Source organism: Pinus tabuliformis, chromosome 3_2 (genome assembly GCF_031772625.1).
Source record: "Pinus tabuliformis cultivar Carrire ecotype Pingquan chromosome 3_2, CPIR1, whole genome shotgun sequence".
NCBI lineage: Eukaryota > Viridiplantae > Streptophyta > Pinopsida > Pinales > Pinaceae > Pinus > Pinus tabuliformis.
Window position 1 is genome coordinate 208,328,277 of NC_142302.1, and position 13,532 is coordinate 208,341,808.

General features: G+C 36.6%; 1 protein-coding gene across 2 annotated transcripts in view; it reads right to left on the reverse strand.

The window, feature by feature from the left end:
* Nucleotides 1-1,423: 1,423 nt before the first annotated feature.
* Nucleotides 1,424-13,532, reverse strand: part of PDE318 (P-loop containing nucleoside triphosphate hydrolases superfamily protein) — a 334,365-nt gene continuing 322,256 nt past the window's right edge. For both annotated transcript variants that reach the window (XM_089416137.1, XM_089416136.1), the window contains 3 exons: nt 2,628-2,740; nt 2,217-2,396; nt 1,424-2,085 (listed from right to left, as the gene is read on the reverse strand). In XM_089416137.1, coding sequence (XP_089272263.1) covers nt 2,020-2,085; nt 2,217-2,396; nt 2,628-2,740 — 359 coding nt within the window. In that variant the 3' untranslated portion in view covers nt 1,424-2,019. The remainder of the gene's footprint in view (nt 2,086-2,216; nt 2,397-2,627; nt 2,741-13,532) is intronic.

Here is a 13,532-nt window from a genome sequence, read left to right on the forward strand (position 1 = left end):
ATTCAGTTAGCGCAGGATTTACTTCTATTTAAAATGATTAACAGACATTTGTTAGGATTTTATTTCTATTCAAAATTATTAACACATGATGCTGTCGTACATGCTAATTGACTAAATAGACTCGTATTAACTGAAGATTCTGTAATTATTACGTATTATTTGCCTTAAAATAAAATTAAAAATAAAAGACTAACTGACTATATAGACTCGTACTAACGGAAGATTCTATAATTACTACCTGTCATTTGCCTTGAAATAAAATAAAAATCGAAAAAGTAGACTCACATTTTACAAAATAAATAAATTGTTATATAGGATTCGGACATACAGAACTTGCCCAATTGCTTATATCATCACATACACAAAAAGAAAGATGAGACAACAATCAATACTTGATTTATACTGCAGCTTACCCGTTTCCAGATCACATCACACTAACCAGTCTCTAATAATTTTAATAAAAAATGTCCCCAAAAAGGCAGTATGGAAGGTTCAAGACTTTAAACATCCGTGTAAAACGAAGTCTAATATTTTTGACAATACACAAATGGAGTTTACATTTAATGAATATTAACTTCTAATAAACACCCTTTGGTGCAAGAGTCTTTACCATATTTTTTAGGATCTCTTCATAGATTACCTGAGTTAAGCCTTTCTTCTGCAAGATTCAGAGTTCCATACCGAAATCCTTCTGCACTCAATCTCATTTGAGCACTTTAGCACTGGATAACAACAGGCTCAACGGATCTATTCCTTCAGATTTGGGAAAACTGCAGTATTTATTCCAGGTTAATTTAAGTGAATTGTAAAGAAATACACGTTTAGCCTTCATGATTGTATTTTTACGGTTAACTGTAGTGGGTTCTCACACCTGGAGATCTTGAAAGTCCATTCGAATCTGAACAAAAACCATATATTTCTGAAATATTATCTCAAATAGTTTGATTGAAATAGAATGTTTAAGAATTGTTGCTGTTATTAATGTTTGATTGTCACAGAGACTGGATGAATAGCTCTTACGTTGGCCTCCATCCACTGCCAGAGCAATGCATAGTGGTATGAATGTGTTCAAATTTACTCTAATAGTTAAAGTGTTAACCTCTTTAGGGGATTAATTTATCTATTCTGGGCCTTCTCTAGATTAAATGAATACATCGTTTCATATTTTCAATAGTTTTGAATGAACTCATGGTTTCATAATTTGGGTCTTCTGTAGATACAATAAATCAGAGTCTTCTCTAGATACAGTGAATCCAGGGTTTGAGATTTTGTTTCCTCCTTAGATTGCATGAATTCATAGTTTCAGACCCAATCATCCAATGGTTTTTTCCTGTGTTGATTTTTGAATGATTTCATTCTTTTTATTCGACTCCTACTCCGTGTTGTTATTAAATGCATTGGAGATTGAATTGGAGATGCAAAATTAAAATACAACATTAAAGTATGCCTTTTAGCTACAGCATTTTCTATATGGTGGCAATACAATATGAGTCTCCTTGTTTTTTTAGAACACTACGTTCCAACAATTAGCTCTTCTTTTCAATATGATCTTCTTACACTAACTCCCTTTTATCGGCACACCTTTGCACCTTCGGGGGTAATTGCCAGTTCTAATAATATTGTGAGAAGGATGAATGTGTATAGAATACAATCCTTAATATGATGTGGAATTTGTGTCTTAAATTCCCAATGACAACACAAAACCATGAGCCAGAATTCAGTTATCAGCAGCTGGTGGTGAGATGTTTGCATATCCGCAGACATCACTATGGGCATGCCACATTTAAAGCAATGACTTACCGTGCTCACGAAGATGGAGAAATATCACATTCATGTCTTGATTTCTTGAAGATTGCAAGACATTTCAAGCACTGGAAATGCACAAAGAATTTACAAATTGATAGACTGCATGATTTGATGTGATAAACTAGACAGTTGTGATAATTGGGCTGTGCCAATGCCGTTTTTTGTTTGTTCTTCAACTCCTCCCCACCTTTCCTCTCATTTCACATGAGTATATTAGGGAACGGAAGTTTCATTTTCTGGTAACTGACGAACAAGAATGTTGTGGACTCGCTGTTTAAGCTGTACACGTCCGGAACAAACAAACAAGCAGTCTTAATCAAAAAAGCAGTTGTGTTACAACTTACATCATAGTGAGTTTGTTTCAAACAGGCAGGCAAGAGGGAGAGGGAGGATGTACAAAATTAAAGCACCTCATCTACTCCTTGGTTGGTCTTGATAGAGACATGAAGGGCACCCTCTGGTCCAGTTGCTTTGTAATGTTCTTCTTCAGTATAAGCACCACTGGACTGCGATAACAAATCAGCTTTGGAAACAACATCTATCCATAGTCGATCCCCAAATCTTTCCCTTATTTCATTGTAAATAAAAAACTGCATTCCATTCACAAGACACGGAGTGAAAAAAAATGAAATAAAATATATGTAATAGCTAATAAGACATGGAATCTGGCTACTAAATTGATGAGTAAGCATGTACAGTATATAACTAGGGTGTCAATTTCCAAATATGGCATGCAAATAAAATTTAAACAGAAGAAAAGCATTGCTTCTACTCGTCATCTGTATCAAATTACAGAAAATACACTAAGAAAACACATGTACCTGATCTGAAACAGATGTCCCACAATCACCAGAAAGGTCATGAACAAACATTATTGCTGATGGTAAGTGGGATAGAGCAGCAATTGTTAACTTCTCCATATTGTTTCTGTCCTCTGCATTTCAAGAAGATCGATTAAGTATTATGTGATTAATATATTTTTTTATTTGATAAAATTTCAAACACAAAACTACTCTCAGGAGGTTTACATATGAGATGACTTTCAGGAAAATGGCTTAAGCACTATACAAGCCAAATTTCTTTAAATGAGGTGGAACTTACGTGGATAGTTTCTTAAGACTTTTGAAAAAGGGAATAAAAAAGGGTCAAGGGTGCCAAGATTAATTGATCCCTCTCGTTTATTAGAGGAACTCACCAGTCTTGTCAAAAACCGTCACATGCAAGTAATAAAGGAAAAGAGATGCCAGTACTACAAAAGGTGACCATTGTCTAAAGTTTATGCAAAACACACCTTTTCTCACCGCCCTTGCCAGAATCTACCAAAAAAGAAAATTCCTTCTTCCAATCAATCCAGTGCGTTCAGGTTTTCTGAGGCTCTAGGTTGTTTTGAAGATGACCAGAACCCTTGGGGAGTGGTAGAACCATGAGGGGAATTACAATTTCTCGTACAACCAATTGCTGGATACCAATGCATTTAAAATCATTTTTAGCCCACTCCCAAACGGAACAGTATTTGCTGACCTTTAGGCTGTCAAAGGAGAGAGACCCAATGAGAAGGATAAAGGACTGAGAACTCTCACAAAGATCTCTGATTAACATTGAAAAGTTCTCTTTCAAGCCTTCCATGTGTCGGCCATTTAATTGGAAGAAACGAGAAAGCTCTCCCATGATCACAATTTCCATTAACACTCTTAATCTAGACAGATCTAGGAAGGATGCAAAGTTAAATTTTGCATTGCATAACCTAATCTCCCACAACATGGGAATTTAAATTAATGTGAAGTCAATTATTAGTGTGATGCAAAAATTTGCGAGTTTTTGCATTGCATAACCTATTCTCTGTCTTTCCTTATTCCATTTGTCATTATCTCATTTCACTCATCACTAGTTAGGATTTTGAGAATTATTCATGTCAAGAGGAAACAGCAACAGATAGAAGAATTGATTCTCCTTCTTCGTTTACATGTCATAGACTACAGCTTAGTTTAGTGTTTTAGAGTTTAGTATATATTTTGTAGATTAGGCAGTTATGTATTGTGTAAACATTCTTCTATGTGATCTGAAGATGGTTAGTAAGAAGGTTGGTATAGAAACCCAGACTTGGATAACTATGCCAAAGTGTCAAAGAATTGGCCAAGTGTTCCAGAAGGGGGACACAATTCATTTGCAGGTAGAAAAGCGGCTGGCCAACAGAAGGGTCTCTGACAACACAAGTTACCACCAAGATCTTCATTGAAAAGGTAAGTTATGAACAAGACTTCATCGACAAGATGATCACTTACAAGGGATGATGTTGATAAGGAGGTGACAAATAGCCTGTTGAGCAACAAAAGGTTTACCACCAAGGCAACAAAACAACAAATCATTTGTAGACAAGCATTTCACCAATAGGGAAGTCAACACACAAACCATTAGACAACAAGGCAGCATGCCAACAATGTGGTGTACCGACAAGGAGGGTGACCAACACCAAAGTTAACAATATCCAAGGTATTGATAGTGTTGTCATCAACAAGTGGAGTCATTGACAAGCAAGTTGCCAACAAACAGGAAATCGGAATTTGGAAAACGGATTCGTGGTAACTGTTGAAGGCTTGCATGGAAACAAGGTAATGATTTCATAGTCGCTATAGTGTTTTCTGGCACAAGGCCAATGTCTTGAAAGGGTTGAAGCAGAACAAGAAATCGGATTATGTTTTAGATAAGGGAGATTATAGGAATGCAGTAGCAGAGAAGACATTTCCAGTCTAAAAGGACAAAGGGGATAACGAAGAAGAGCATCGCCTGCAATGGAACAAGACAACCTTGATGAAAGAGGCACACAAAGTCTCAAAGGAGAATGTGCACCATGGCACTCAATGAAATCATGGCAATGTGTGAGCCAAAACACATGAAATCTTGGTTCAAGAGTGTAGCCATAAAGGTATCTCCAATGAGAGTACAGAATAGAAATTGTTGTTGATTTTTTGAGTTTTCCCTACATTGTGTTCTCTAAGGTAAATCTCTATATTTGCATTTTCATATGTGTTAATACCTTTTTGCATTGAGTAATTTGTAACGAGATGTACAACACAATAATACACAATAACATAGGATATATAAGGGAGTAAATTAATTAAATTTAAAAATGAAGATTTGTGTTGATGAATCATGTCATCCATGTTGAAAATGTAGCTATGGTCGGTCTTCATGAAATATTTATTTTCATTGTAACTTGAAAAATAAATTATTATTGCCTTCTAGCATGTTCTTCATGGTCAAAATAAATTTTGTAAGCCATATTTCAGATGGCATTTAAAGGAGGAAAATTATAATTGTAGTTTACAAAGGCTCCACAATTTACCAGTGTTCCACGGGACGTGTCCCCCAGGGTCGGGTGCACACACCCCTTGCATCCTGTTGAACACACTTTGTCAACAAGTCCAAGGAAGCAAAATGAAAAGATGCGAAGAAATTTTTTCAAAGTTCAAAGTCATCAGTGAACACAGTTTTATCATTGTAAACCCAATTTATGCAAGTTGTATTGTAACGGATGCTAGTGTGACCATTTAATTATGTAACAACACCTAGGTAAGCCTATGATTTTGGCAAAGGATTTCATCCTACGAAGTTTTTTAACCTCACCAAATTATGTGTATTTCTAAACATAGATAATCGACAGAGTTTTTCTTCTAGCTTAAACCCCAAAGCTAGAGTGGAATTCATTGACAAGGTCTTAGGTGAGTCCTAGTGTTATATCGAGTCTTTGTAAAAGTGGTTTGGGAATAATTTAAGCACATTTGGCTAAATTATTTTATTACAAACCACTTGGTCTATACTAGATCATATTATGTCACAGAATTGGGTAATTTCATGAGGGTCTATATGTAAAGGTGTATTCCCCCTTTGAGGATTGAATTAATTGTAATATCTAATGCAAAAAATATTTTAGTGCATGGTCCCTTATACTTAAACACCATGACTAAAATATTTGAGGGTGGAAAAATTATTAATCGCCTCTAGTGTCAATTGACTGTAATGTCCCTTCCTAAATATTTTCTTAAGGCAAAGAACCAATTTTGTAAATTTTGTTAATTTTGGTCTAGAGGCAAAACTTAGTAAAAGTGGGTAGAAGAGATTTTAGTGGAATGTGGGGGCCACCCACCCACAAAAATAATACGCACTACTTAGTAAGTAGTTCAAATTGCCAAAGGAGGTCGAAAATCAAAGGAGGGATCCACATGAGACCAAGGGCCAGCAAGCATAAAATAGGTGGAGAGAAGCATCATTTGAGGCGTTTTGACATTTTGATAACTAATTGCCACTCTAGTTGTTTAGTTGAGTTACAAGTGCTGCTAGCACAAGAGCTTCCCAAGGAGTGAAGCTCAACCTTTCTTCGGGGGACTTCGAGTGCCACCCTAGGAAGGATTTTATCTTTCTTTGGAGGTTGGGAGAGGGACATCACACAAGGACACGCTATTCTAGTTCAGCTCAGAGGTAGAGGGAGAGGCCACACAGTGCATTGGAAGAATTGGTGCCGGAAATTAGAGTCTCTATTGCTGCAAGGGTGTTCTTAGTCAGATTACAGCCAAAGGAGAGAGATTTTGGGAGGCAAAAGGGAGTCCCTCACTACTATACGAACTGTTGAAGCTTGCTATTGTGTCATCCCTCACAAGCCTCCGCAGTTCTTCTTGGGTGATTGTTGTTTCAGGTGTCGGTTGGAGGATTTGGGGGCTGAGCTGCTAGGATTTCATTTGGAGGGAGATTATGGGGAGATTGCTAGCATTTTGGAGCAGCAATTCATCATTTTCTGCTACAGGTGGAGCGTTTTGGTATTTGAGGAGGGCCAAGCTATTTGGGGTCGAATTTGGAGGGTCAAAACCAGAGCAAACCCTTTCTAGGTTTTTGACAAGGATCACAACCCTAAATTTACAAAATTTTCTGGGTAGTTTTGAGGGGCCAAGTCAGCCAGCAGTGTAGAAAAACTGGGCCAGCACAGATTTCTGGAGGGACAAACTATTGTAGCAGTTGAGCTTTGAGAGATTGATCACCCGGGGCTTGTAGCTTGCCTTGAGCAAGCCCAGGTGCACTCCTTCCAATTTATTATACTTCAGCAATTTACTTATAATAAAATTGGTCATTTTGGTGTTCCAGAGCATTTTTCTGTTCATGGGTGTTTGCTGAAATTTATTGTGTTGTTATTTCTGTGCATGTCTTGGATTATCTTTGTAAAATTTCTATTTGGAATATTACACCTCTCCACCAAATTTCGTGGCTAGAACACATCCGATGCTACAAAAACTAACACCTATGATGCATCTATGATTTTAGTTACCAAATGATTGTTGGTTTACACTTCATTTTGAGGAGGTTTTGTTAGGTGGTTCATATCATAGTAGCAGAGGCTTCTTGAGGTGATTGCCCAACCCTCTCAGCAAAGCAATAGAGGCCATACTATCTAGTGCAAATAGAGAGATAGAGAGGGATAGAGATAGTGACTTTGATGGTGCAACATTGCCTACCCAGAGAAGAGCATTAGAATAATTGATGACTTCACTTGATGCTTAACACCCCAAGGGACCCCTAGATGTTGAAATGTTGAACCCATGATGCTTAATGTTGGAGATATTGATGATGTGCCCGATGGAACCAAGGTGCCCCAAGGCTAACCTTGATATTGTTTGATGGGCATCACTTGATCCAGAGCCTAGATGATGATGATCATCATTGAGATGACAAGGGAGGGCTTGTACATCACCTTGGAGCCCCAATGCTTGAGATATTTGGTGCCATGTCACTCCTTTTCCTCTTTTGAGGGTGACATAGGGTACCTTGGGCATGATGTTTTGTTATGGACAGACTTTTGATGGCTTGCACATGATCCTTGAGGCACTTCTTAGAGTATGGAGCACTCATTAGCCCTTATCTCACATTTTGAGGGCTTATTGAGCTCACTTGGAGGGTGATGTCATACTTTTGGAGCATTTATTCCCACACATGTGGGATTTTATGGCATATTTGTCTTGTTTTTGAGCTATGAGGTTGGCTTGTAACCTCTTTCTTGTGGAGCACTCAGTGAACTTGCCTTTAGAGCTTCTTTGTCATTTTATTTGTAAAGTGAGTGGGAGAAGGCTCATATAAATAGAACCTCACCCAACCCTCCCCCTCCAACTTCTCATTTCATCATCACACACATGTAATTTGACCTCTCTAAAAAGAGTGTGAACTAGCTCCCTTTTTCGCTACTTGGGCATAATGTGATCTTCTACAAGTGCGACTTGCTATTGAATGTGGCATTTGCTTGGAGACATTATTTTGGGATTGAAAGAAGTTATATTGTGGAAGATTTTGTAAGTTTATGGTTGATTATTGATATTTTGCAGGCTTTAAATGTTTAAAGTAGGGTTTATATTGTTCTATGTCTAAATGCTTATCGTTGGTGAAACTTTGCTTCATAATTGCATGTAAAATTGTACTCTTCATAGCCTATAATGACACTCCTTGTGTGCAAACCTTATAATTAATTCCTTTCCCCACAAGGATAATAAATCGAGTTTTAGAAGTGAATGTCCTAGAGCATCCCCCCTTACCCCATCATACTTCGTCCTTTTGCTCCATTAAGACTCCATGAACCCTTCTAGGTTAAGGCACTCGTCTAGAAGTGTGTTGGTCACCTCTAATATAAACAAAATTTCCTTAAATTTTCTCTTAGCCAGTTAGGGCAGCCACTAGGGTTTTACGTGCATATTTGTATGTAAAGTGTTGTTTTATTGCTTGAAAGTAGCTCTAAATTGTAGTTTAATCTACATAAGCCTTCAAAAACAATGTTACCACCGTAACAAGAACTTTACTAAGTTCTTGTTTTTTCAGAGGTTGCATCAATTCATGATTTTCATGTTGATTTGGAAAAGTGGTGATGCAACATTACCTTTTTTTCTTCTTAGGATCGAAATTCAAACAGTTTTCAATCATGGTATTAAAGACCAAATATCATGATTATGAAAGACATGAAAAAACCTGTTCAAATGCAAACATATACAGCATCACCATTTTTTTATGGTTAAAATTCAAACATTTTTCAACCATCGCATTAAAGAACAAATATCATGATTACGAAAAACCTTAAAAAAATTAGCTCTTAAAGTTTGTCTACCTTCCTGTGATTTTTTTAAATGCTTATTTTAAAGTGTTATTCAAATTTGCCCAAATTTTATTTTATTTTTTGGTTAAAATTACCATTTAATTGACCTTACGGCCTTGACCATTGATACCATCAAAAATAAAAACCATAAAGTTGACTATAAATCTAAAAGTGTGATGACAAAAATGATAAATTTTGTTTAATTATTATTATTAATTATTTATCTTTTTAATAATTTGCATTAAAAAAATTGTGTGCATAGGGCCTGGAGTATGCCCTAAAACTCCTTTTGCTTGGCTAAGAGCTCATCTTCCTCAGATGTAAAGAAACGGGTTAAAGACCCAAACCCCAAAGACATCTAGAAGGAGTGAAAGCCTACCCCCTTACGGACCACCAACGGGTAATTACAGGTGACGTGGTTTTCTTTGAATAACAATGATAAGTCAACCTGCATTAGCGAATAGTAGCCAGTGATGGCTATCCCCACTATTGGTTTGACAACTGAGTTATGATAGGTTTTCCAACTATATATATATATATAGATATAGATATATATATATATATATATATATATATATATATAGATACAAGGAAGAAAAATCAATTAAAATAAATAAATGATCATTTATTTTAAGACATACCAAAATGTTGATTTAAAAATTAAAAAAGGAAAAAACTATGTCTCATTAAAAAAAACAAAACCTTTAAAAATTCATTAAATACCAACAAAAAAAAAAAAAAACTTTCGTATTAAAAATAATAACAATTTAAAAAAATAAAATTAAAAAACTAAAAACTAATAGAACATGTAAAAACAAGTCTAATGTGCAGTGTTGCTGCTTAGTACCTGCCTCTTATGCAAAAAGTAAAAGGTAATTGACAACTGAAGTTATTGATAGCAGATGTTGTCCATATTAGTTGCTTTATTAGATAGACAATGGTCTGTCTATCTAAATATTTTCATTATATATATATATAGATAGATAGATAGATAGATAAAAAGTAAAAAGTAATTGACAACCGAAGTTATTGATAGCAAATGTTGACACCTAATCCTCTGTGATTGGATGATTTTGGAATGTGAACAGTCATCAGAAGATGAACTGAGCAGTCACATTCTTTGTATATAACAATAGCTACCTAATGAAATAAATCGTATCAGTTTTCTGCCAAACTGGAGTTACTCCTGGTCTGACATGGTATCAGAGCCAGGTTCTCAAAATAGTTGTAACTCCCTTAATTTTTTGCTACTGTGGGCTGTACGCTGGTCTGAGCACTGCCCACTGAACGCTGTCCTCTGACGTTCTGACCTGAGCACTGTCCTCAACGCCTCTGTACTCTGCGTTGTAATTCATTGCCTCACGCCTCTGTCCTCTGAAGGATTACTTTGGTGAATGATTACTTGGTCCAGAGCGGAAGGCTGACAAAGGTGAATTGGTATTGCGTTTTTATTGCATTTCTAAATACGTTTGCTACTGTTGCCGCTGTTTTGAATGCTATTTCAAACAAATACGTTTCCCTGTGTACCTTGAAGCCGGCGTCCTTGGAATAGGCCTTACCATCGAGGGCGTTACTGCTGGCGGGTTGAATTTCCGAATCGGTCACGGAAAGTTCCCTCGTACTTGTCCATGTGATTCATAAATATTTGCAGTGCGGAGTTAGAATTTTTTTCTGGAATAGTATGCAGTGTTGAATAGTATGTTGTGTTGAATGGTAGCGCAGCGGAAGCGTGGTATGGCGCCGTATATTGGTTGATAACCTTACCGTGGTCATCCGTCCCAATTCAAATTCAATAAACGCAGTGGTGTCTGGAATGTGATAGTGGTGCTAAATGAATTCATTTGCGTACAGCATTACTGGGACCAAACTCCTTTATTTTTATCATTAGCGCAAAAAGAGTGGTGCAATTTTATTATTGTTGTGTCGAGTCGTCGTAATCTAGTTGGGTTATCATCTTAGTTTTTCAAGAGGACAAACTTTGTGATTTTGGGTTTGAGTGTGACGTGGTTTATTTTTGGAGTTTCCTATATGTGTTGTGGAGCTTTATATAGCAGCAAACGCAATATCCTTCCTAGATATTTCATGTGCCAAGGTATGTCACCGTATATTGCTATTATGTTTATAAATATATCTCTGTATTAAAGTTTTGTTAGTGGGTGCATATTCATGATATGCGCCACCTATGGTTTCATTCGAAAAAGACCTCCCCTTGATTGAACGAGTATAATGTTGGCGCAGGGAATATGTTGGATATATTATATGAGGATGCTTTTATAAACATTGGAGGGATTTGAAGAAACATAGTGCATAAGGTATTTGAAATCTTTTTGCCCTTTTGAGTACAATTTCATTATATATCAACAGAAATTTTTTTTTATCAGCAGAAGTATTTTTTTTACAGAATGCATTCAATCATCTCTATGGTAGGAATAGTTCTCACTGGCAAGGAGAACTATCCTGAATGGTCCCGGATGATAAAACACACCCTCATCTTCAATGAGTTGTGGAAAGGAGTGTGTGTCGGAGAAGGAGACAATGACCCAGTGCAGCCTACATCAGACAAAGTGCTCGTCATTTGGGAAAACAAGAACAGCAAAGCCTATGCATTAATCGAAACATCTGTAAATGAAGAAGTAAGTCGCCATATTTCATCATATTCAACTGCCTTTGAAGCTTTACAAAAGTTGAAAGAACTCTATGACTCACATTCTGCACTTGAAGTTGTTCAGCTCATGATTAAACTCTTCACTCTTGAACTGAAAAATAATGATCCTCTTGCTCTTGCATTTGAAGTAAAGTCTATAATGCATGATATCAAATCCACTAAGGTTGAGCTGGATATCCCTCTTATTGCTTTTCTCAAGGCACTCTATCCTACTTACTCCAATTATCTTGAATCTTTACAAGCAAATGGAAATCTTAAAGATATAACCTTTGACTCTCTTGTGAAAAAGTTTGCTGAAAGAGAGAAAGCCTTTGGAAAGAAGACAACCCCTGAATCTTCTGAAGAGACTGTGTGCTTTGCTCATAAAGAAAAGCATCCTGCTCAAGATTCTACAAGAGGAAGAGGAAGATACTTCAGAGGCAGGGGGGCAGACATTCTCAAGGAGAAAAGGCAGACTTACATTGCATTCACTGCAAAAGAAATGGATCACATGATGCTTCTACATGCAAGCTACCATGGGACAGAATTGAGCAGAAAAGAAACCAACAGAAAGATAAAACTGATGATACAGACAAAGGTAAAGCACCTGAATCTGCTCACTATATTGAGGCACAATGTAACATTGGAGTAAATGAAGATTTGTTTAATGCTTCACTTGCTTCTTCAAAAAATGATTGGTTGCTTGATTCAGGAGCAACCTGTCATATGACTCATAGAAAAGATTTTTTTGAAGATTTCACTGACAATGTTGATGGAGCAGTATACTTTGCAGATCAGTCAAAAATCAAGCCATCAGGGCTTGGCACAATCAGGCTTACACTGCCTGGTCTTCCAGACTTTCTTCTGGATCATGTTCTATATCTCCCACAGCTCAAGAGAAACTTGTTGTCCTTGGTCCACATCCGCCAGCAAGGTCACTCCATTCATATGTTTGATGGCAAGCTTGAGGTAAGAAAAGCTTCTGACCACTCACTTGTCATGAGGGGAATAGAAGAAGAAAGACTTCTCAAACTGTAAGGAACCTCTGCTCATGCACAACATTTCTCATATATTTCTCATCATGAAGAAGGTACACTTCCATCAAGTTTATTGGCATGCTAGATTTGGACATTTATACTATGACAGTCTCCACTTATTGAAGAAAAATGGTGTTGCTAGTTTGCCTACAATTCCTAGGAAACATAAGCAATGTGATGCTTGCATTCTAGGAAAGCATAGCAAACAGTCTTTTCATGATTCACATTCAAGAGCACATAGGAAGTTTGAACTCATTCATTCAGATTTATGTGGTCCAATGCCTGTTCCTTCTGCAAATGGAAATAAATATATCATGACATTTATTGATGATTACACCAGAATGTGTTGGGCTTATTTATTGAAGAACAAATCTGATGCTTTTCAAACATTCAAGAATTTTCATAAATGGATTAAAAATGATGCACAATCTCATATTGGGTCTACTCGCACTGATAATGGAAAAGAATATACATCAAATGAATTTGAAAACTATCTTCGCCAACATGGGATCAAACATCAAACAACTGTGCCTTATAATCCCCAACAGAATGGTGTAGCTGAAAGAATGAATAGAACAATCTTGAATATGGTACGATCCATGCTTTTCTTCAAAAATGTAAAGATAATGTTTTGGGCTGATGTTGTTCTATGTGCTGCATATATAAAGAATAGATGTCCATCTAATGCTATAAGAAACAAGACTCCTTATGAATTGTGGTATGGACATGTTCCTTCGGTAAAACATCTCAGGATCTTTGGTTCCACCTGTTATGCTTTGATGCCAAAGGTACATAGAAACAAACTTGGTCCTAGAAGTCGTAAGTGTATCTTCCTGGGGTATTCAAACACCTCCAAAGCATACCGCCTCTATGATGAAGAAAATAAAAAGTTTGTTGTATCTAGAGATGTAATTTTTCTTGAATC